Source organism: Protomyctophum bolini, assembly GCF_963924005.1.
Source record: "Protomyctophum bolini genome assembly, chromosome: 18".
In the NCBI taxonomy this organism is placed as follows: domain Eukaryota; kingdom Metazoa; phylum Chordata; class Actinopteri; order Myctophiformes; family Myctophidae; genus Protomyctophum; species Protomyctophum bolini.
Window position 1 is genome coordinate 39094907 of NC_137879.1, and position 25419 is coordinate 39120325.

Consider the following 25419-nt stretch of genomic DNA (forward strand, 5'->3'; position numbering starts at 1 on the left):
GGAACCCGGGGTCCGCATGGGAATTAAGGGACACTGTCACACTTCACCTAGTGTGAAGGTAGTATGAGCCAAAATTGCCACTGAACCAGGCAGCTCTCAAAAATACTCCCAAAACGCGCAACATACCAAAAATAGCAAGCAGTCTTTTCTATGAAAAAACTAACCGTTTTTATATATCACCATGCTTGCCACGGGACACTAAAGGGGAATAAAAACAAGTTTGTTTTTCTTTTTCAGATTTTTCTCTGTTTTTTGGAGTACTTTGAGAGTTTCAAGTGCCTTTTTGGCCCACACTACCTTGTGACAGACACCACTCCACTCCGCTACACATACTCATCATCATCATGACCCACTGTTAGCTGTAAGCTAGCTTCACAGTGGCTAACAGTAGAAGAGTGTCGTCATATACCCAGACACGTGTTGATTTTGACAGAAAACTTTGATATTAGTTTGTTTTAGTCATAGGCTCGTGAATAGTTTTAATTTCGTTTTAGTCACCTGGAATGTTTTAGTGTTAGTCTCAAAATGTATTTGGCGGGCCTTGATGCCATCGTAACGACTCTACAAGCTCACAAGTTGTGAGCTTGTAGATCTGCTATTTTCAGCATGCAACCAAGTGTAAAATGACTTGTACTAGATCTCTTGTCCACTAGTCCCTTTACTTGTTGACAAAATGGTCAATATATTTAGTCTTAGTTTTAGTCATCGTAGCTTAGTTTATTTAGTTCGTCAGTGAAAAAACGTAGCCGACGGACATTTTTCGTCATAGTATTATAGTCGACGAAAACAACAATGACAGTCCTTCAAGGTGCTTTAGACCCTCCTGTTTCCGCTCAACACTTTAATATCTTTGGCGAAAATAGCCGATCTACAAGCTCACACCGTGTCGCGACGCGCTGCGAGCTCGTAGATCTGCTACTTTTGCCTAATGTTAATGTATAGGGACGGCTAGGGTTAAAGTGTGTTTTGAGAATTACTCCGATCGCAAAAGGTACAGACTCCTATGTCAATGTGTAACATGACATTAAAATGCAACCACCACCTTTACTTAGAAAAGGGGCCATTTTTGTGTGTCCCATGATGATTCCGAACACGGCCCTTCTCTCCTTGTCCGATCCTACAATACCCAGAATCCACCGGGAAGGATTGGTATCCCGAAGCTGTTGCCACTAGTGGCCCCCGAGGGGAGGATGGCTGTAGTTTTTTTTTCTTGTCATGTCCGTGCAGACGGTGAAGCGCCGTCCACCATAGAGCCAGGTTCTGCTCCAGGTTGTTTCTTAACAAAAGTTAAAAGTGGAGTTTACACCCTTGTTGTCGTTGCCGCGCACCTCTTCGTGTGGGAACTGTCCGTAGCTGCTTTACATCTAAAGTGTCGGATAACGTTTTGTCGTGATACGGCGCCGCTACGTAAATAAAACAAAAGGTTAATCGAATTGAATATCACAGAATCTCCATAGTCCTAATATGACTTTAACAGAATTTCACAGTCATGATGAAAAACCATGCAATGCTGGTACTGTATATATGACACACAGACGAGATAGTTTTTTCCGGTATAAGGTAAGAACCATATTGGAGGATGAGATGCCAGCGAGAGAGAGAGACGCTAAGAGGTCTTTTCCCCCATCGGGATCCGGAGGCCTGATCCTAGTGGTGTGTCCGTTCCGTTCCATGCATGTTTTTTTGAGTGGTGCAACCACTCCTATAGACAGCTGTGTGTCCCTGGGTCTGTCCCTGGCTGGGTCCCTAGGTCTGTCCGAGCACGGAAATAGCGCTATAGCGTTTGTTCACCACCAAGTGTCACTGTTGTACAGCCTAATATGCAGACGCTGACACACACAGGCCAGGCCAGTACAGTACAGTACAGTACAGTACAGTACAGTACAGTACAGTACAGTACAGTACAGTACAGTACAGTACAGTACAGTACCACTCACTTCAGACGAGTCAGAGTTTTCCACGAGTCCTCGCGTGCTGCTTTACTTGTAAAAGGCACAGAGTGGACCAAGCTCACGCCATGGCTCGGAATCCTTCAGGGAAGAGAAGAAAAAAAAACATCCGCACGCTAGTTTCTAGAGCTCCGAGACTTTGCATTTTGTTGCCTCTCAATAAAGTCATTTAGAGGCAACAAACTTCAACGTTTCGACCTACAAGGCAAATATTCGCCTGATGAAGACCTTGTAGGTCGAAAAGGTTGCATTTTGTTGCCTCTAAATAAAGTAAGTCTCGGAGGCTCTATGGGAACGAGTGTGCGGATGTTCTTTCTTCCTTGATGCCCCGACATCCATCCAGCACCTGCGCCTAAATATAGGCATTGAGATGTGCACACAATCTTCTTCTCTGTGATCTGAATCCTTCGGCTCACGACGACCGGTGGCGTTTAGCATCCCCTCTCTGCTCTTTCTCTCTCTCGTATCTCCCTCCTCCCACATGTATACGTAATGTCTTATATGGCACAAAACAATCTTTTTTTAAAAGGGTCAGATGGCCATGGGGTCGTCGCGTCGGCTGAAGCTGCACTCCCACACGATGCCGTCTCCTCCGGGGAGGTGGCCGGAGGGCAGGAGGACCCGCGTCACCCAGTGACTGAGGGAGACAAAGAAAAGGTGGAACAATTTTTAACATTTATACCAACGTTGTTTGTTGCTGGCAAGCGGAAACCTCTCATCTCCAATTATCTAGAATTTAGCTTTGTGGGTTTTTTTTTTTTTTTGTAAATGAATGCCCTAGTAGTGTGTTAATACAACATTAACTAGTACATCTGTGTGGTAGCGTTTTTTTTTCTTCACTAAGGACAAAAAGTAAAAGAAAAAAGGCTGCATTTTTCATATTACAATAAACATTCAATGAAATTCTATTGCAATATCGCTAGGCTGAGAGAAGAGATTCCACTTTTCCCATTTTTTATAGAATTTATCCTCTTGTAGTCTCAGTATGAATGTTAGTTTTTCCATAGAATACAGTTCCTCAATAATGTCCATCCATTGATCTTTCGTTGGTGGGTCCTGTTGGTACCAGCGTCGTGTGATTGCTTTTTTACTTGATGCTAAGAGGATCTTGATTAAATATTTATCATGTGTTAGAAACTCATCAGGGATATTTGTGGTAGCGTATTTTAAAGGTGTAGGGAAAACGGAAATGGTGGACATTTTATTTTGAAGTGACAGCCTGAAACGCTGGTTCTGAAGTCTCTGAACCAATCAGAGCGTCGCATCCCTCCAGGCTATGGGGTCTCAAAGTCTGTGACTTCCTGCACGTGCATTTCGTTTGTAAACAAAGTGACAGAGAGACATGGGGGAAAAGCCAGCAGATTATTTCTAACCTATACACAACCTATATACCGTACATATTTTAGCGTGATGATTAAGTTTAAAACAAGTAATACACTCTCTGGATGGCATCTTGAATTTGATTAAAAGTAGTTATTTAATCAAAACCAGCTGTGGAGGAGGAATCAAGAAGCATGGGAATAAAACGGGTGAGCTTCATTTGTATTGGCTTTTATCGATGTGTATCTCTACACGTCATCACGCAGCACGTTTTATGTTTTCAGGAAGTAATTAAAATATGTTTAAACACAGAAATGAGAATTTGCCAATTTCTTTGCCACCATTGTTAGGTATGCCCATATGATGACCACGGATATGGTCTAAAAGTGTGAAAAATGTATTTTTCATTTCACTACGCCTTTAATACACTAACTAGTACAATATAACATCTGTATGTATGTTAATTTAACTAGTAGATCTGTATGGTAGAGTATGTTAATACAATAGAACTAGTACATCAGCAGTGGTTAGAGGTGGTCACCCTTCTACCTACTCCTCCATTAAAACCCTGTTTTTATCGTCTGGCCCACGATATTTGAAGCAGACTAGGATTCGACTAGGATTAGACGCGTCGCGCCATCTTTATTGTCGTTCATACAGTATGGTTGCAGTTAATGTGACATTGTAACTCACCTCCTCTTCTCCACACCAAGAAAGATCTTCCAGTTGTTGATGTTGCCGTGGTGGTACGGGTTTCTGAACCCCTGGGGACGCACAGTGAGAGTCTGGTTAGTAACACAGTGAGAGTCTGGTTAGTAACTAACCAGACTAACCGTTAGTTAGTGGTGGCATGCTAACCGACTCACCTTCCCCTGGTCTCTAAAGCCCTAAGTAACGTTAGCATGCTAACTCACCTTGCCCTGGTCTCTAAGGCGCTAAGTAACGTTAGCATGCTAACTCACCTTGCCCTGGTCTCTAAGGCGCTAAGTAACGTTAGCATGTTAACTCACCTTGCCCTGGTCTCTAAGGCGCTAAGTAACGTTAGCATGCTAACTCACCTTGCCCTGGTCTCTAAGGCGCTAAGTAACGTTAGCATGCTAACTCACCATGCCCTGGTCTCTAAGGCGCTAAGTAACGTTAGCATGCTAACTCACCTTGCCCTGGTCTCTAAGGTGCTACGTAACGTTATCATGCTAACTCACCTTTCCCTGGTCTCTAAGGCGCTAAGTAACGTTAGCATGCAGACTCACCTTCCCCTGGTCTCTAAGGCGCTAAGTAACGTTAGCATGCCGACTCACCTTCCCCTGGTCTCTAAGGCGCTAAGTAACGTTAGCATGCCGACTCACCTTCCCCTGGTCTCTAAGGCGCTATAACATTAACATGTTGACTCACCTTTCCCTGGTCTCTAAGGCGCTAAGTAACGTTAGCATGCCGACCAGAGGCGGAAAGTTCTTATAACGGCAGGGGGTTCAAGCAGCCACTCCCCCCCCCCCCCCCCCCCCCCCCAGCGGTGGAAAAAAAACGAGTTTTGTTTTTTCTAACAAAAGCCACCTTATTAGCATTTGAATGCGGCATGCGCGGCGGCCCAACACCTATCTTGTAACGTAACCCCTTGTAAAGGTATGTGACTACGTGCATGACAACATGACCACTGGGGAGGGGAAATTTCAGTGGACAGTCAGTGGGTGCATAATTTACTGCAGTTCAGTACAGGGTTCAGTCGCGCCTTTGCCAAAATGCCAGGGGGTTCAATCGCGCCTCTGAACCCACAGAGTTTCCGCCACTGATGCCGACTCACCTTCCCCTGGTCTCTAAGGCGCTATAACATTAACATGTTGACTCACCTTTCCCTGGTCTCTAAGGCGCTATAACATTAACATGTTGACTCACCTTCCCCTGGTCTCTAAGGCGCTATAACATTAGCATGTTGACTCACCTTGCCCTGGTCTCTAAGGCGCTATAACATTAGCATGTTGACTCACCTTGCCCTGGTCTCTAAGGCGCCTGGTCTCCTTGTTGTTGATGTGGCGCTCTACGCTGGTCTCTCCTCGCGTGATGAGTATGGAGTGCCAGAGGGTCAGCCCCCCCAGAGCTACTGCCACCGAGCTGCAGGGAGGTGACATTACAACATCAACAACCTACACTACTGCAAGATGTGAGATGCACAAAGAGCACAACAAAAAAAACACTCCTTGGGCTGGTATACCCACCTGGTGAGAACCCAGAGGAAGATGATGCTCTTGTGGCTGGTGGTCTCTCTGAAGGTGAACGCCGGGGGAGGAGTCTGGTAGTAGCTCTACGCACGAGACGGGAACAGAGGTCGCAAGTTCAATGATCTAATACAGTGTTAGTTGTCTTTGGCATTCCAGTCGACTAAAGAGTCAAGACGCCTAAGGGCGAGAAGCGACCTCCTCATAAAAGGGCGAGGTTGCACGCAGCTGGCACTTTGGCATGGGGGGTCAGATCAACATATCTGCCTGGGTGACAACAGACTGCTGGGTGAGTGATGGCGCTTTGGCATGGAGGGGTCAGATCAACATATGGAATGAATTCTGTATTGGCCACATATGTGTCTTGAGTGTACAGGGTTTGGTGTGGTCAGATCAACATAATGGAATGTCAGAACAGGTCAGCTTCATATATGGAGATCTAAGGGTGGCAGCAGGGCCAGTGTCTTGAAGGTACAGGGTTTGATGAGGGCCCAGTTAGGGCCGGTCCTTCATTTTCGGGCCTGTTGAGAACTCTAGTTTCCGCCGGCTGCCGGGCGCGGCTGCAGCCACACCCGGAGCTCCAGCTAAAGTCCTGAGAGCCCTCTTGTTAACAAAAGGAGGAGATTCTCCCCAAGAATCTTGTCCTTTGATTACCTCTAATGGTCTACGACTAGTCGACTACGGCAACTAGCTAGCAGCTGTACCGGTCCTCTAATGGTCTACGACTAGTCGACTACGGCAACTAGCTAGCAGCTGTACCTGCCCTCTAATGGTCTACGACTAGTCGACTACGGCAACTAGCTAGCAGCTGTACCTGTCCTCTAATGGTCTACGACTAGTCGACTAGGGCAACTAGCTAGCAGCTGTACCGGTCCTCTAATGGTCTACGACTAGTCGACTACGGCAACGAGCTAGCAGCTGTACCTGTCCTCTAATGGTCTACGACTAGTCGACTACGGCAACGAGCTAGCAGCTGTACCGGTCCTCTAATGGTCTACGACTAGTCAACTACGGCAATGAGCTAGCAGCTGTACCTGTCCGCTCATATTGTATGAGTGTATTTTCATTTCAGCAGCCCAATAAGCAGCCCAAGCGTCCTGAACAAGCCTGTATTGCTAGAAAAATAAAACATACAAAAGGCTGCTTGTAAACAGGGCTGGCAAGTTGTATATTAAATCTTAATACACTCTTCTTATTGATAATTTATTGGCAAACCCATTTAGACCTGTTGCAACCTATACTATGCCTCCGTGTCTCATTAGTATTGCTATACATGTAGCAACATATATATTATTTTAGAATTTGACATTTTCCAGAAACCTCAGGTCAGGTTTTAGAATGTAAGCGTCATTATTATGGGTTGGCATTGGACAATCGCTTCTTGGGGTGGGGTTTAGCAAAGGGCTAATTGCTGATTTTACAGCTAGAAGTGGACTGCGACCAGGTGAATGCAATTAACTTTCTGGTAGGATGGGAAACAAACTGTGTCGTCACCCTTTCTGTTTGTCTAAAAATAAATGGCATCCACTTCTCTTAGGGAAGGCCCGGATGACATTTTAAAGCCTTTACACACTGACAGTTACAAATAGTAGACTGGAACCTTTCTATGGTATAGGCAGCTAGACGCAGCTGCGCGACATGAGATTAATTAATTAGAGCGACAGAGAGATAGAGGAGTGTGTGTGTGTGTGTGTACGTGTGCGCGTCAATTTAACAAAGGTGCAGACGATCAGAAATCAGCAGAGAGTGACCGACGTTTGCGCTACTCTATGCCAAATTGAAGTGGACTTCTGTCCCAGACTATTTTCTTTCTCTCCCTGGAAATTAAAACGTCTGGGTTTTCCCCCGAGGCTACAAATATTGTAACCGATACACCCCCCAAGTCCTCCAGCTGGGTGTTTCTCCTGGCATGGACTCGCCATATGGGTAAGTTACACCGTACGTATACACGTCCCAACATGATAGTGAGAGTGGTAAAGCGATCCCGGGAGGGTTCTGGAGGACCGTGGCCTTGTGACCATTCAACCAAATTACTATTCAGAGACGGCAGTCATCGGCTTACTCCTTTAATCTGTCTCCCAATCAACAGCCAGGTGAGCCCTTCTCCTGCCCCGGCGGCCGGCGGTATAAACCCGAAACCAACAGATGTTCTCTCCCGTTTCAGCTCCCTGGCTTCTACAGTTAACCCATTCTGACCTGAGATCAGATTCATACGAGGTTTCCACTGGACACACACTGGTCTGATCAACCCATTCTGACCTGAGATCAGATTCTAAAAATGTCAGTCGTTCTTCGATTTTTCAAAAATAGCAGACCTACAAGCTCGTAGCGCGCCACTCGGTGGCGCGCTATGAGCTTGTAGATCTGCTATTTTTCAATAGCTAAAGCATAACATGATGCTAACACCAAAATGGGTTCCCGTTCAGAATGGGTTAAATAAACCTGGAAGCTACTGTACAGCACGGCTTCTACAGTTAGGGCCAGTTAGATAAACCTGGAAGGTACAGTACGGCGTTCACTTTTTAATCCGGTGTCACTTTCTTTAATTAGCCATTAAATGCATTACTTTTAATCCCCCCCCCCCCCCCCCCCACCGAGTTGTTTTCTCGTGTTTTATTCCATTTCTTTTTAACCCCCTTTTAAATGTTTTAAAACGAGGCAAATAATTACAAAGAAGAAAAACAACAAAAAAAGTGTTGTAACCTGCCGTTTTTTTCTACTTTCTGATTCTTTGTTTGGCCCTAAAAATTGTGTGTGTTGTCATGATTTGTCACGACAAGAGTTGGCTTCGTACGACGCTTAAGAGGTCTTTAAATAAATACGTTCTGAAATGCCTATGGGAAAAATGCATTGGGATTCATTTCCTGGGCCACTCGTTGTTCTGAAAGGGGGAGGGACTGCGACGCTCTATAGTGGCCCTCTGGAGTGAGTGTGGAACTATAGTGGCCCTCTGGTGTGAGTGTGGAAATACAGTGGCCCTCTGGTGTGAGTGTGGAAATACAGTGGCCCTCTGGTGTGAGTGTGGAAATACAGTGGCCCTCTGGTGTGAGTGTGGAAATATAGTGGCCCTCTGGTGTGAGTGTGGAAATATAGTGGCCCTCTGGTGTGAGTGTGGAACTATAGTGGCCCTCTTGAGTGAGTGTGGAACTATAGTGGCCCTCTGGAGTGAGTGTGGAACTATAGTGGCCCTCTGGAGTGAGTGTGGGACTATAGTGGCCCTCTGGTGTGAGTGTGGAACTATAGTGGCCCTCTGGAGTGAATGTGGAACTATAGTGGCCCTCTGGAGTGAGTGTGGAACTATAGTGGCCCTCTGGAGTGAGTGTGGAACTATAGTGGCCCTCTGGAGTGAATGTGGAACTATAGTGGCCCTCTGGAGTGAGTGTGGAACTATAGTGGCCCTCTGGAGTGAATGTGGAACTATAGTGGCCCTCTGGAGTGAGTGTGGAACTATAGTGGACCTCTGGAGTGAGTGTGGAACTATAGTGGACCTCTGGAGTGAGTGTGGAACTATAGTGGCCCTCTGGAGTGAGTGTGGAACTATAGTGGCCCTCTCCATCGTCAAAGTTGCCCATCGCTGTAGACTGTACTACATCACACACACGCACACAACGGTCTCACTCACTCACTCACTCACCTCGACAGCATCGTAGGCCTGCAGGAACATGTCCTTGCAGCTGACGCTGCAGTACATGCAGCCCAGCGTCATGTACAGGCAGAAGGAGAAGAAGTAGCGGTGGTTGAAGTGACCCACGCAGTTGTTCAGCCAGGCTGTGGAAGGAAGGAAGGAACCCGCCGCTAAGGTCCACATACAACGTGTCTGGTTGATTTTGACAGCAACATTTTTTTATTTTTAGTCATTCATCATGAATAGTTTTCATTTAGTTTTATAGTCACATTTTAGTCTAGTCGCCTGGAATGTTTTAGTCGACCTAATATCATTAGATTTTAGTAATATTTTAGTAAAACTAAAATGGATTTCGGCGGGCCTTGATGTCGTCGTAATACCCGCCTCTTTAAACCCATTTAGGCCTGATGTCGAAATTATTTTTTTTTAATCCTGACAGTTTTCTGAAAAACCTTGTGTTTCTGTATCAGTGGTGCTCAATATTTCATGTCAAGGACCCCAAAAATTATATGTAATATGCCTCCCGGAAGCAAAGATTTTAGTTAAAATGTTCAATTTGTAATAACATGTATTCAAAGATTTGAGGCACATTTTCAGTGTAAAGTATAACATAATGCTTTAAAACACCAAAAGGGGTTCCCGCCCAGAATGGGTTAACAAGCACTGGTTGAAAGGATACGACAATGATGGTCCATCTTCAGAATACACCTGGAAGAGAATGGGTAAACACCAGAACAGGATTTTGTCATTATGTAATCAACCGCGCACGCACGCACACACGCACGCACGCACGCACATCAGTTTTTATTTGGTCAAGAAACACAGTATCTGTCTGCTGTTAAACCTTTAAACCCATTTTGACCATGAGATCAGATTCTAAAAATGTCTTCTACATCCTGACAGTTTTCTGAAAAAGCTATGTTTCTATGTCAGTCGTTCTTCGATTTTTCAAAAAATAGCAGACCTACAAGCTCGTAGCGCGCCACTCGAGCACTTAATATTTACTATTATTTATAATCATGATACAGTACTAATATAATAATATTGATGTAAAAGAAGGGCCTGTTGAGATTTAATTGCTTACACGTTGCAGATGCTGCAGTGATGCGTCCTGGCTGGTTTCGGAACGATACACTTCTTGCAGATGGACACGGACGGGATGTCTGCTTTGTCCTGTAGGGGGAGACATTGATTGATATACGAGTAAGACGCGCAAACGCGGGAAGTGAACGCAGCTCGTACATATTTGGGTTTTGGACGTATAGCTGCTTTGGGGACTCCTTATATGGTTATGGCTGAGTCATGGTGACGTAACAGCGGGACAGACACTTGCATCAATCACAAACAAATCACTCAGCTCCATATATGGGCACAAAAGCGGGACAGACACACACACAGACAGACAGACATGATCTGCTAGGTCTCATAGTAAGTGATCACTGCGTTCGCAACAAGTAAGACGCGCAAACGCAGGAAGCGAACGCAGCTCGTACATTTTTGGGTTTTTTAAGATTTTTTTTTTAAAAGTTACGTTTTTTAAAGTTTTTTAGTGTGTATGTGTGCGTGCGTGTGTGCGTGTGTTTTTTAAAAGTTTTCTTTACGTTTTTTCAAGTGTTTTATTTAAGTTACGTTTATTTTAAGTTAGGTTTTTTGTACGTTTTTTGTGTGTGTGTGTGTGTGTGTGTGTGTGTGTTTTGTGTGTGATACAGATGCGCCCTCTGGTGGCGGGAGGGTGGTGTTACAGCGTGACACACAGACAGACAGACATGTTCTGCTAGGTCTCATAGTTAGTGCTCACTGCGTTCGCAATCACTGCGTTCGCAATTACACATTCTGGAGCTCTCTCACGGACCCCTGGGGCGTCCCCCCTACTGTCACCTGTCAAATAATTAGGCAAACAAAGCCCCCAAAAATATCTTTAACCCATTTAGGCCTGACGTCGAAATTTTAAAAATGTCTTCAAAATCCTGACAGTTTTCTGAAATACCTCATGTTTCTGTATCAGTGGTGCTCAATATTTCATGTCAAGGACCCCAAACATTATATGTAATATGCCTCCCATGTCCCCCCCATCTGAAAATATGTTGTTCCAGGGACCCCAACCCAGAAGCAAAGAATTGAGTTAAAATGTTCACTCTGTAACAATATATATTCAAAGATTCGAGGCACATTTTCACGATCTTTTCAAAAGATAGCAGACCTACAAGCTCGTAGCGCGCGCTATGAGCTTTTAGGTCTGCTATTTTTCAACAGCTAAATTATAACACAATGTTTAAAACACCAAAAGGGTGTTACCGCCACCAAAATGGGTTAAAAGAAAACCTTGGGCGGGTGTCCCGGGGCGGTCCTGGTGGCCTTGTAGTAGTGGAAGGTGGTCATGAGCAGCAGCCAGTGGCCGTAGCAGAGGTGCCACGCGATCCACTGCGCCGGGTAGCTGCTCAGCACCACCGGCAGGAGACACGTGTACACGATGACCACCACGGAGCTGGTCAACACCACCACCAGGGACACAAACACCTGGGGAGGGAGAGAGAGACAGACAGAGAGAGAGAGAGAGACAGAGTAGAGACAGACAGAGACAGTAGAGTAGAGATAGACAGAGAGAGCAAAGCAAAGTTACTACGTTTACCCAGGGTAACTGGACTAAGCTCAAGAACTTGTTTTACAGCCAGGCCCTGCTCATAGAACATTTCATGGTAGGGGTTTCAATGCCTTGCTCAAGGGCACTTCAGCGGTGGTAATTTGAACGTGCCGGTTCCAGGGATACGAACTAGTGACCTTCCGGTATCAAGGGTTAGATATTAAAGGACAACTTTAGTTTATGTTTTAGGTTGTTATTAGAGAAAGTAAAAGAGTGTTAATTTGTTTTCATTTGCTGCTTTCTTTCGTTTTTGGGATTTTAGCTCTTTTTGACAGGCATTCGAGCATGGGGCTAAATATGTATTTTTTTTACACAAAATGTTATGGTGATTAATTTTTTTTATTATTTACTATAGTCCTGTTTTTTAGTTATAGTTCTTCTATTTATAGTGACTCATAGGAATAGACTATATGTGACAACCAGGTATAGTCTGGTGACCACCGGAGAGACGGGTGACAGCCGGAATGTAGACGGCACCCGGGTGAGCAGTGTGGGTTAGCGCCCCAGCCTGTGTCCTCCGTGAGGAGGAAGCCCAATAACCCTCGGTGAGGTCTTTGGGAGGGCCATGCAAGCAGCAAGCGGAACCGCAGCACCATGACCCTGCGGAACCATTGCCCACCACTCCTGAATGAACTGTCTGGTGCTGGGACTCTGGTGCAACGCACAGGTCCTCGCTCGACCTGGTGACACGTAGGAGGGGCCCGGACAGGAGACCATGTGCCAGAAGTGTACCTCCCAGCCCTGTCAGAGTAGTTCTGGAGTAGTTCCAACGGATTGTGTGCCCCTGGTGGGACTGATTGAGGGTTAGCTACTGGGACGTAAGTCGGGACTTGATCACCCTCGGCTGGGTCGCCTGAGTGAGGGGTATGATGTTGAGAGACCCGAATTGACCTCCGGATACATCACTGAGGATACGTCCCAGGTGCATCCATGCGATGTTTTTTTATAGTTATGGCTAATAAACCCCAGGAAATTACATCAGGCCACAGAAGATCACAGGATCTACTGAATGTGAAGGTAGCCTACTGGGGGAAGGATTATACTGTGTGTCAAAGGCTCAGAAAGAAAAAATAAATCACCATAAAAAAAGACATATTTAGCCCCATGTTCGAATGCCCCTGTCAAAAACAGCTAAAATCCCTAAAACGAAAGAAAGCAGCAAATGAAAGAAAATTAACATTAACTTTTTAGTTTCTCTAATAACAACCTAAAACATGAACCTTGGTTGAAAAAAAACCAAAAGTTGCTGTTTAAAAAAAAAAAAATCACACCCGTGTGAACAGAGTGGTGCAACTCCCCCCCTCTCTCTCTCATTAGCAGGCAACAGTGCAGCACTGTCTCTGTCTCTGGCAAACAGCGCCCCTACTGGTACTCATTATACTGGTGCTCATTAATGAACACATAGGTGAACTGAACACATAGGTGAACACGGACATTGCTGTTCCCTGGAGTGGTTGCAGTGACCACTCAAAAAAATAAGGTGCTCACCACTCCGAACCAGCGCGTGACGTTGTCCACGATCCAGTAGACGGGCTCGAAGACGGCGTCCAGCATGGTGTCAGAGTTACACAGGCTGTTGTGGTAGAGCGAGCGGAGCAGCAGTCTGCCGTACGCCCACGCCTCGCCCAGCGTCGCGCGCCTCCACGATGCCTCGCCTCCTCCTAGGGCTGTGTCAACAGTACAGGTTTCATTATAATAACCCATTCTGACCCGAGATCAGATTCTAAAAAAATGTCTTCTACATCCTGACAGTTTTCTGGAAAAAGCCATGTTTCTATGTCAGTGGTTCCTCGATTTTTCAAAAAATTGCAGACCTACAAGCTCATAGCGCGCCACTCGGTGGCGCGCTATGAGCTTGTAGGTCTGCTATTTTTCAATAGCTAAAGCATACGTATAGCGACACCAAAAGGGGTTCCCACCCAAAATGGGTTAAAACCCAGTTTGGGCGGGAGCCGGGAACCCCTTTTGGTGTTTCAAGCATTATGTTATACTTTAGCTATTGAAAAATAGCAGATCTACAAGAACTTGTAGGTTTGCTATTTTTGACAAATTGTGAAAAATGTGCCTGAAATCTTTGAATATATATTGTTACAGAGCAATGAAGTTTTTAACTCAAATCTTTGCTTCTGGGTATATAGGTCCCTGGAACAACATATTTTCAGATGGGGGTCGGCGGCCAATGTCATGTATATTTGGCGTCCTCGACATGAAAATGTTTGAGAACCACTGACATAGAAACACGGGTTTTTCAGAAAACTGTCAGGATTTAGAAGATATTTTGTAGAATCGTTCCCAGGTCAAAATGGGTTAAGATGTGTTGATTTGATAGTTTTTTTTTTTCTTTTGTTTTTTTGCATTGAACATTGGAACGTTACACAATTTCTGTTTCTGTTTTGCCTTTTAGGCTTTGTAACTGGGCAGATGTCTGATCTGTGATCTGTAACTATACAAAGACAACACGTTTCATCATTTTTTTTCTTTCCAAAATAATTTCCAAAATGGCTGAAGTAGTTGATCTACAAAGTGACTAGGGTGGGGATGGGGAACCTTTACGATTAAGGATTCCGGTTGCTCTTTTATTTATTTATTTAACCTTTATTTAACCAGTAAAAAAACACATTGAGACTGAAGTCTCTTTTACACAGTGTGAACTGGCTAAATAAGTAGCACAGCTCTGCCAGTAACAATACATACAAGACAAAAAAAACAGGACAAACATACAACGCTCATAAATACAGAACCCACCACCGAAGAAGCTCAAAGGGAGAACAGGAACGTGTGTACTAACGCAACCAATAAAGACTAATAAATAAAAACGAAGCGACGGGATTTGCTAAGTAAACTAAAAAGCCAAGAGAACGTATACATTTGCTATACGTCACAGCAGATGAAGTGTGCCCATGGCAATCCTTAACCCATTTAGACCTGTCTTCTGAAAAACCTTATGTTTCTGTATCAGTGGTGCTCAATATTTCACGTCAAGGACCCCAAAAAATATATGAATTATGCCCCCGACCCCCATCTGAAAATATGTTGTTCCAGGGACCCCCCCCCCCAGAAGCAAAGATTTGAGTTAAAATGTTCACCCTGTAATAATATATATTCAAAGATCTGAGGCACATTTGCACGATTTTTCAAAAACAGCACACCTACAAGTTCATCGCTATGAGCTTGTTGATCGGCTATTTTTCAATGGCTAAAGTATAACATAATGCTTTAAAACACCCAAAAGGGGTTTTAATTTCACTCTGAGTGAAATTAAAACGTTTGAGAACCACTGGCATAACCAGCCCTGACTGACAGTGTGATAAAAACCATGGTTCCTAGAAACTGTTCCAAAAATACAATCTAAGAACCGCTTTCCGGGTCCCCCAACCCTAGAAGTGACGTGTCGTAAGCTTCTAAAAGAAGTGCCAATTAGGCGTCGATTATACGTAATAACCGCGAGAGGCCTATACACTATACTGTTACTGTACTCGGTGTACTGTATACTGTACCTCCGCCGGCTCTCCGCGACGACGACGACCGCCACCGGCGGCACCAGCGCAGCGTCAGCCGCATGCCACGGGACAGCTGCCACCTCCAGCTGCTGTGCTGCAGACGCATGCCACCTGCGCAGCCACCTGCGCCCGCACTGCCACCACCACCACCACGTCCTACGGCCCGGCCTCCTCCTCCTCCTCCTCCACCGCAGCCGCCCCTGTGCTCCAGACAGACGCACACGCACAGACACACGCCCCAACAGTTACACACGCAGGCGGCGAAGAATAGCAGCTCCTCGTAGTGCGGCGGCGGCTTATTGTCGTTGTTGGCACCGGCCCCCCCGGGGGGGCCCGGCGCCGGGGCCCCCATCATGATGGGCGGTCCTATATTCTTTTGGTTCTCTTGTATATATATATAGCGCTATGCGTTTTTTTTTAGAAGGGTCGTCCGTCTGTCCGTGTCTGGTCTAAAGTGTGTTGCAGGCAGGGGGGGGACGGGAAACTCGTTTCTGAAGCCATGCGTGAGGTGAACCCCCCCCTTTTCAGAATGCAGCCTACTGAATTTCTCCAAAACGTCACAAGAATATAACGTTTTGCGCTGGAGATGGTTGCGGTATATAGGTCGGTCGAACCTCTGGGCGAACTTTCTCTTCTCTTTGTTCCGTGTTCAAACAACCTCTCCTCCTATCCTATATCACCTTTCTTAGTATAGTCTGACGAATACAGCGGAAACTGGTGTCAAAGGTTAAACTGGAAGCCCGCTCTGTTTTGGCACAAGAAGATGATGATGATACCACCAAATTGCAACCAAAGTGGTATCTGATGTCTGATATCCAGGCAGCTTACAAATAAAAAAAGTCCTCAACACAGGTGCGGCACCTCTCTCCTGAAAAAGGCAAGGAGGCAAATTAGGCGGGTCTTCTTCTCAGCTTTTCTATAAAATCGGTCAAAAGAAGTTCTCTCACTGCCCAATTTCTTTCACAAAAATGTCCTCGGTTCTCCACAGGGGGTCATGAATATATTATTATTATTAATCTCAACACACAGGATGCTATCGGTGAAATTAACCCGGGATTTTAAACACCGAAATCAAAAAGTCCAACCGACTGGCCAAAGACGCGAGGCGGCCCGTTCGGCAGATTCTACGAAGAGACACATCATCATGCGTCCTCTCTCTCTCTCTCTCTCTCTCTCTCTCTCTCTACGCACAAAAAGTCATCAAGTCAGTCCAAATCAGGTGAGGGAGGGAGGAGCCTGACGTTGTCCCGCCCATCATCAATCAATCAATCTTAAGGGAAACGAGGACGGGGCCTTTCGAGTAATGAGCTGCGCACGCGGCGCATCCGCAACCCGCGCCGCACAAAAGAAAAAAAAACTTCTGCCATCATCAATAATTCACGACAAAAAGAGATCAGACGAGGCCAAGAAGTCTTTTAGGAACCCACATGGGAGGTGCGTGCGTGCGTGCGATGTGGGGGTAGATGCTAGAGCAGTAACCTTATAAGAGGATGAAAGCGGGGGAGATTAATTTCTTAAGAAGGGAATAAGTGCGGTGGTTACCTGATCGCCACGGGCGGCGCCATGTCATGAAAGTGAGTATTGGTTACGGGTATGGATGGGACGGACGGACGGACGGACGGACGGACGGGGACAAACAGTCTTGTTGTGGTCGGTCCAAAACAAGGAGCATCAATAATTAGAGATGCTAATTAAGGCTCACTGCAGCAGGTGTCTTGTCTGCTTTGAGGACGTAGTGGCGGAAACAAAATCAGAAAACCCCTTAATCAGTTAATTAGCGCTATACAACGAGGGACGAGAATAATGGTTGTTACAGTATAGGGCTGCTTCTTGCAACCTGGCAAGCCAAAACACCCATGAGGCGCCCAGACGCCCCCCCAGGGGGCAGAAGGGGGAATGTGAGAAAGAAGACCCCTTAAATCCCTTCTTAAGATTAACTGGTATCCACAAACTATAACTACAAAAGGTCACCACCGCTAACCTCAAAGTCAATCAATACCGTCTGCTCTGTTTCAACAGCTCAACAGTCACACAGACACTAGACATTTATTTATTATCCTAAACTGCCCGTGAGCCGTGACCCCAAAAGAGACTGCCTGGAACCCAAACTATAGTGAACATATAGAAGATCGGCTTTTTAAAACATTTGTTTTTCCTAATTTATGGAATTTCTCAGATTTCTCTGTGATTTCTTTATGAAATGACTGAAAAGAAAAATCATTGAATTTTGTTTTTAATTCATGAGGATTTCAGGTTTTTTTAGTTTTTTGGTAAGGTTTTGTGTAAATGCTTTGAAATAATTATAGTAGATGAGGCTGAACAAACAGCCACAAAGAACTAACTGGTATCAATATGAAAATAAAGTCACAAATCAAGAAATGGAAAAGATCTGCACACCATTTTATGCTCCCAACTCTCCAAGTATTTCTTTACTGAAGTGCTAACGTTTCGGGCAGCAGCCCTTCTCTTCCTCAGACCGTATATTTAGGCCTGACGTCGAAATAAAAAGATTTAAGTATTCTGAAAGAATATACATTCAAAGATTTGTGCCGCATTTTCACGATTTTTCAAAAATAGCAGATCTACAAGCTCGTGGCGCGCCACTCGGTGGCACGCTATGAGCTATTTTTCAATAGCTAAAGCACAACATAATGCTAACCCAAAATCGGTTAAAAACCAAATGTAGGAAACACAAACTAAGGGAACCTATTCTAAGCCAGGTGGCTTAGAATAGGTTCCCTTATAGTTTTCCCCTCCTCTACACTAAAATTCACAAATGTTCACCCCAGAATCAAACAGTTTATCTGGTTAATACTGTAAAAGTGGCAGCTAAAGTTGTGAGCGTCATAAACAGTAGCTGATGAACATGTTTGCTGCCCTAGTTGTATCTGAGGCACACGCGCACGCACACACAGTTACACACACACACGCACGCACACACAGTTACACACACACACACACACACACACACGAACGACAGAATGAAAGCCTATATCTGTGTCTAATGCAGATGAATGATATGGTATCATCAGCCCTGAGCTGCTAATCAAACATAATGACATTCAGGTGATTGAGTGACGTTGACATTTGACATTACTACCGTCTGCCATTGGGGTTCGGGTACTGTACCAGACCAGTACCGCTGCCCATGGGCACTATGTGGCCCCATAGGAAAATGTTACAGTGCATCGAAGCGACACATAATGATGCACTATATATGGCAAAGTTCTGCTAATGTCTGCTAATGACAACACCCACTACAAAATATGAACCACTTAAAACCTATTTTATACTTGGATATGTCAAAAAAAACAGTGACCTGCTGCTTTTGTCATTTCTACAATTGTGAAACCTTTGGGAACCCCTTTTGGTGTTTACACTTTAGCTATTGAAAAATAGCAGATCTACAGGCTCATAGCGCAGCACCGAGTGCCGCACTACGAGCTTCACCCCTGTGTCAATTATCTAATGTGCTCCTGGGCTCTACACACCCTCCACCAACCTAGTCCCCATATATATGGGGGACATGGGGAGAGCAGCGGACTTGAACTCATGCTTCCTTCATGCCTGAGTGTCCAAGTTGCTCCTTTTACACCTGACAGGGGGGAGTTTCCCTGGTTGGACGTAGCGCGTGGAAGGAACACGTTATTCCAACCAGTTGCCAACGTTTTTAACTCAAATCTTTGCTTCTATGGGGAGGTCCCTGGAACAACATATTTTCAGATGGGGGTCGGCGACCAAATACAAATAATTCTGGGGGTCCTTGACATGAAAAAGGTTGAGCACCACTGATAGGATTTTTAGGATTTAGAAGATTTTTTTTAAGAATGGTCGTCAGGTCTAAATGGGTTAATGCACAGACAATATGGATGCCAGTTTATTTTTACATATCTCTGCTGTCGGGAAGAAACTCCAAAATGTTAAATTTTCAGGAAATGAAAAATATAGGCTAGTAAGGCTACCCTTTTCTGGAAATTAAGAAATCCTTATAATTGGAAAACAAAGCAATACTGCCTCATCAAAGTTGGTGTTGTGACACCATCTATCCCACCTAAATATATGTTTGTTTAACTACAAAGTACACAATGTAGGAGTGTGTAGGATAAATTATGTGGTGCGTGTCTGTCACATTAATGAGCTTTACTCTAATCTCCTTCTAGGCTGTGTATTCACCCAACACCAGATTAGCACAACGCAATGCAGGCAACTGTGGAAAAATATCCTCTGTGCAAACACCCTATTTTTGATTGGGGGTTTTATTCATAAAAATGTACAGTAGTATATGCATAAACGTATTTGTATGCACGGTTGCCCGCACTGAAGTCCACATAAGGGCATGGGGTGGGGGGGGCAATGTGGTCAACAAGGGCTTGTGTGGGGGAAAATAAGGGCTTGTGTGGGGGGCCAATAAGGGCTTGTGTGTGGGGGCTCAACAAGGGCTTGTGTGGGGGCCAATAAGGGCTTGTGTGGGGGGCCAATAAGGGCTTGTGTGGGGGGCCAATAAGGGCTTGTGTGGGGGGCCAATAAGGGCTTGTGTGGGGGCAAATAAGGGCTTGTGTGGGGGGCCAATAAGGGCTTGTGTGGGGGGCCAATAAGGGCTTATGTGGGGGGCTCAACAAGGGCTTGTGTGGGGGCCAATAAGGGCTTGTGTGGGGGGCCAATAAGGGCTTGTGTGGGGGGCCAATAAGGGCTTGTGTGGGGGGCCAATAAGGGCTTGTGTGGGGGGCCAATAAGGACTTGTGTGGGGGCCAAAAAGGGCTTGTGTGGGGGGCCAATAAGGGCTTATGTGGGGGGCCAATAAGGGCTTATATGGGGGCCAATAAGGGCTTGTGTGGGGGGCCAATAAGGGCTTACGTGGGGGGCCAATAAGGGCTTAATATTTTACTGTCCAATGACATGAAATGGCACAAGGGACGGACCCCACAAAAAGACCACCCCCAAAATTTGGCGCGCACTACGCGCACCCATGCACACGTGCCTTTTTCAGGATTGGCCTTATTTTAGCTCGGTAGCATTAACCCTAATACTTTAGCATCAAAGATGGAAGCCAAAACCAGACACGAGTCATAGTGGAATGGCCTGAAATCACCCGGGACCCAAGCACCACCACTTTTCTCCACCAGGTGGCACTCGATGTGTTAAAATGCTTACATGCATTCTTGATCCAGCATAGCCATAGTTCAGGAAGGCAGGATATGTACATCGCTAGTTCCGCCCCCTCCATTGATTCGCTAACGAATATAGGATGTCGCTGCACGGCGCGCTGTCGCTCGTGGTACGTCAGGACAGTATCATAGAGGGTCGCAGTCCCGCCCCCTTTCATGACAACGCCAGGCCCAGGAAATAATTCCCAAAGCATTTTCCCCATAGACGTTTCAAAAAGTATTTATTTAAAGACCTTTTAAGCATCGTACACAAAGCCAACTCGAGTTGTGACAAATCATGACAACATAACACAATATTGTGGACAAAACAAATAATTACAAAGAAGAAAAACAACAAAAAATGTGTAACCGTCTTTAAAGGGATTGTGACATTTAAAACACATTTTTGTAGATATTTTGTGTTCTTTGGCTTTTCTTGACATCAATTTCACCCAAAAAAAAACAAATTTGAACATTCAGTGTATTCTCCGCTGTCTGGACTTTTGTGAATAATTATGCAAATATGACTCGTGGCTTGGACGGCGGAGGCCTACGTAATGTAACGCTAAACCCCGCCCCCTCTCCTCTGCTCCCTGTCTACCAATTCTACTACCCGCCCCCCTCCTCCTCATCCCCGCCCCTCTCCTCTCCTCCACCTGCTCTCCTCTCTTCTTCCTCATTCTGTCCGCGACTTTGTTTCAGTATAATAATAATAATAATGGCTTCTAGAGAAAAAGCAATCTGCTCCGTTGTCGGCTGTGTCAATCAACACAAGTCCTTGCACTTTCCACCAACTGGCCTAGATGAAGATTCACGCTCTAGGTGGATGCATTTTATTTTTGACGGTAACGTTCCAACCAAGTTGTCAAAGAAGGGACTCTTGGTGTGCGCACATCATTTCACCCCAGAAAGTTTTTCAAATCTCGGACAAGTTCAGAGTGGATTTGCAACCAAACTTTTTATGAACCCAGGAGCAATACCAAGCATTCGTGTCCCAATCCCAACTATAAGTATTTATACTGCAATGATTTGTGTTAAATTGTTGTGCAGTACTATTTGAGTGGACTCACAATAAAAAATCAATCGCCTGCAGCACTCCGAAATGCTTCATGGTAGCCTACTTTTAATTTATAGTCAATCACTGCCACTACCCGCATTAGCTGTGTGTTTGACTATTATTAATCTTTGATTCGTGGCGTGCACCAGCTGTTGTAGATTGCATGTGCTCATTATTGTTCTTGTAATGCGATACAGTGGAATAGCAACGCTCGTGTGATATAATCCACGTTAAAAGTATGGCGAATAATGATAGGCTATAGTCATTGAGTATGATATCGATGACGATGACATTACACAAGTTTATGTCGACGTGGTCGTGGGGTGAGATATTGCAGGAGTTTCATAGGCGCGTTCGGAAATAGCGCACTAAGCCCACTGGCACTGTGCAATGCAAACTAATAGGCGAGTGCGCTCCGGTGCGGTATTTCCAAACGTGCCTTATTTGTTTACCAACTGTTGCTCGTACGATGACGTTGAATAGAGAATACATGTTACAAAGGGAGTCTACCAACGCGCCTCAAGCCTAAAACGGCTGATCCGGTGCTTCACAGGTGCAGGGACATCAAAGTTGCAAAAGGAGAGGAGACTGGAGCAACACGGACATTTTGAGCCTTTTACGTTTCGACCTTGCGGACGGTCTTCATCAGAGTGGACTCTGATGAAGACCGCAAGGTCGAAACGTTAGTCGTTTTGTATACTCAGCACCTTAATAAAAGGCTCTAAATGTCCGTGTTGCTCCAGTCTCCTCTCCTTTTGCAGCAGAGAATACATGTTGTTGTCCATCCCCTCAGTACATACATGCAGTGATAGTCTTATTATAAATAACATTTTATATAAACTATAAACAAATAGTTATAAAAGGAGAAGAAGTTGCGTGCGTTGGCACTGGCAGCGTTGCTATGGCTGAGATGCTGTGAACTTGTAAAGGAAAAACAAAAGAACAGTCCCTTTCTCTGAGGGGGGCGGAGAGGTATGGAGGGCTTGAGGGGTGGGGGGGCGGAGCTGGGTAGTGATTGACAGGAAAGGGGGAATTACCGACATCTACAGGCTAAAATAATGTATTTTTCTATGCCTTCTCAGGATGCATATTACATACACACAAAAACTCCTGGCAAGAAATACTGGAGTGTTCAAAAAAAGTTCAAACTTTTTAGACACGTTTGAAGGACCATGGCCAAGACTTTTAATGTTGTTAAAATTATGTTAAAAATAATGTCATAATACCTTTAAATAAATACTTTTTGAAAAGTCTGAGGAAAATGAACGGGAATTATTTTACGGGTCTCTCGAGGGGGCGGGACTGCGACGCTCTATTGAATAACATGTATTCTAATGAGCTTTCATCGCTCGCTCGCATCGCTGGCAGTTAAGAGTTCTTCTCTGTGTCGGACAAGAGTGGCGCTGGTTCACACACTGACTCACAACTGGAATCTAGCAACAGTTTACAACAGCTGTACAAACTGGCGTCGTGGCAACAGCTTGTGTCAGCAGACAGACAGATGTTGTCTTGGACCGTTTCCAAAGCAGGAGGACCAAAGCGAGCCTATCATGCTGCTGTAGCGGTGAGAAACAAACTGTATTCCTTTGGAGGAATGGACAACATGGATGTCTATGTCTTCAACACAGTGTCTTTATGCTGGAGGAAGTAACCTCCATTGAGACCTGGAAGAAGACTACCACACAGCTGTGTTGGTGGAAGATAAAGTCTACATCTGGGGCGGGGCATGTAGAGGGGAGGTCTAAAATGTCATGCTTTATGCATCCGACGTCGACACCCACAGATGGTTCAAACACAGAGTTACCGGGACTGTTCCAGAGGTGAGGTGTGTCCACTCAGCCTGTGTGTTGGAGAAGGTCATGTTTATCCATGGAGGATACACCAAGCTGACTGGACTCATGTGCACTAATGACATAATGGTCAGGTCTTTAATTAACACCAGAGGAACTCCACCTCCTGCTTCATTAGGTCACTATGCCACCATTGCCGGGACAAAGATGTTTGTATTCGGGGGCCGTGGGGAGGACCAGCTGGTCTACACCATCAGAGTGTTTGACACAGAGACCAACGCCTGGCTGGTCACACCTTCTGCACAGCTTCTACAAGGAACACGCTTCTGTCATTCAGCATTTACCTACAATGCAGAGCTGTACATATTTGTTGGCTGGAACGATGACTTGTGGAAAATCAGTCCAGAGACCTTCTCCCGGAAGAAGGTTAAGCCTAAGAGGAAAGGACCGTGTCGAATGTATGGTATCATGTGCTGTTGCATTGTGGGATGATCACAGGATCTACTGAATGTGAATGTGAATGTTTATAGGACTATAGTAAATAATTAAAAAAAAGAAATCGCCATAATATTTTGTAAAAAAATACATATTTAGCCCCATGCTCGAATGCCCCCGCCCCCTGTCAAAAACTGCTAAAATCCCCAAAACCAAAGAAAGCAGCAAATGAAAGAAAATTAACACACACCTTTTAGTTTCTCTAATAACAACCTAAAATATGAACCTTGGTTGAAAAAAACGAAAGTTGTCCTTTAAGATGTTATGTAAGCAAACAGTTATTCAGAACGCTCTGGACCAATCAGAACTCCCACACAACATCAGGTCGGAACTGGCAGCCATGACAACCAACAACAACAACAATAGAATAAATAACAAGCATGAGCTCAGTGCCAACAACCTCACTAAAAGAAGGAAAAATCACACCCGTGTGAAGTGAGTGGTGCAACTCTGTGTGGTGGGTGGGAAGTTCCAGGTTGCCGGCCCGATTCCAGCGAGCCGCCCCGCGTCCGAAACGACAGAGAAATGACAGAGTTGACAGAGTTACCGTTTGGGGGTCCCATCTACTGTACAGTACTGTACTGTACGGTCTCTGTACTGTACTGGCACACCCAAAATCACCATATATACAGTTAATATGTGCGTGTGTGCGTGTGTGTGGTAGGTTAGGTTGCACACAGGTGGTGAACAAGAACCATGCTGTTTTCGTGTTCAGACACACCACCCACCCAGCCAGACACACCACCCACCCACATAGCTCCGTGTGACCAGTCTATGACATCACTCATGTACTGTATGACATCACTACTATGACACCAGTCACCACCATATTTGGACAAGCTTTCAGCCGAAGTAGACCTCTAAAGATTTGTTTTAAAATAATTTAGGACACTGAATGACGACGTAAAACGTCATGTGGCCGATATAAATGCAGTGGGCGCCCCTCACTTCACACAAGTGTGATTATCTGTTTTTTTTATTTTTATCTTTTTTACCTAATGACCTCCAGTATATAATAGAGCCTGCATCAGTATGTCTAGATATAGTCTTATCATCATAAATATCAATGTAAAGGCATATATTTATTCTGATCGTATGGATATAGCTTTAGGATACATACAGCAGGCTTGCTTGATTGATTGATTGAAGTATTTATTAACAGTTTGCACAATTACAGTAGGCGGCAGGCCTACATTTCAAGCACAACTCAATACAAAATCTAACTGTGAGTGGACACCATAATTAAGCATTACATTTGTTTACAAGAGGGTCCACCGTTTCCAATTCATCATAGCATTTAATAGAGACGTACACACTTCTATATTATAGCCAAAAAAACAGGAAATCATCATAAACAAGGATGTAAAAATGGCTTGATCTCTCACTTTGTCACTCAGTCATTCACAAACAATGCATTGTCTCTGGCTGCACAAAAGCAGAGCTTGTTGTCATTACATGCTTATATGAAGGTGATAGCTAGAATAAATGTAAGGCGCCACAATCAATCACCAGCCTATTGTGAACAACTTACCTCTCAATAAGAGATGTCCGGTCCGGATGCACGTGCACACTATGCTCAGGTCATGATTAATAATACAATATATAACGTATCATTATGTGCTGTTGTTGTCTAAATAAATCTTCATTGTAGCCAGAGAGGCACAGCAGTGTGCAGCAGCAGGAACCAA

General features: G+C 44.9%; 1 protein-coding gene across 1 annotated transcript; it reads right to left on the reverse strand.

The window, feature by feature from the left end:
• Window positions 1-613: 613 nt before the first annotated feature.
• Window positions 614-25386, reverse strand: zdhhc16b (zDHHC palmitoyltransferase 16b). The gene is made up of 11 exons (XM_080789562.1): window positions 25263-25386; window positions 15243-15445; window positions 13234-13412; window positions 11427-11621; window positions 10189-10277; window positions 9784-9812; window positions 9114-9247; window positions 5480-5565; window positions 5252-5375; window positions 3963-4033; window positions 614-2586 (listed from the first exon to the last, which is right to left on the reverse strand). Exons 2-11 carry the CDS (start codon window positions 15349-15351, stop codon window positions 2481-2483), a joined length of 1122 nt encoding a protein of 373 aa, XP_080645688.1. The 5' UTR covers window positions 15352-15445; window positions 25263-25386; the 3' UTR covers window positions 614-2480.
• Between the last annotated feature and the right edge of the window lie 33 nt (window positions 25387-25419).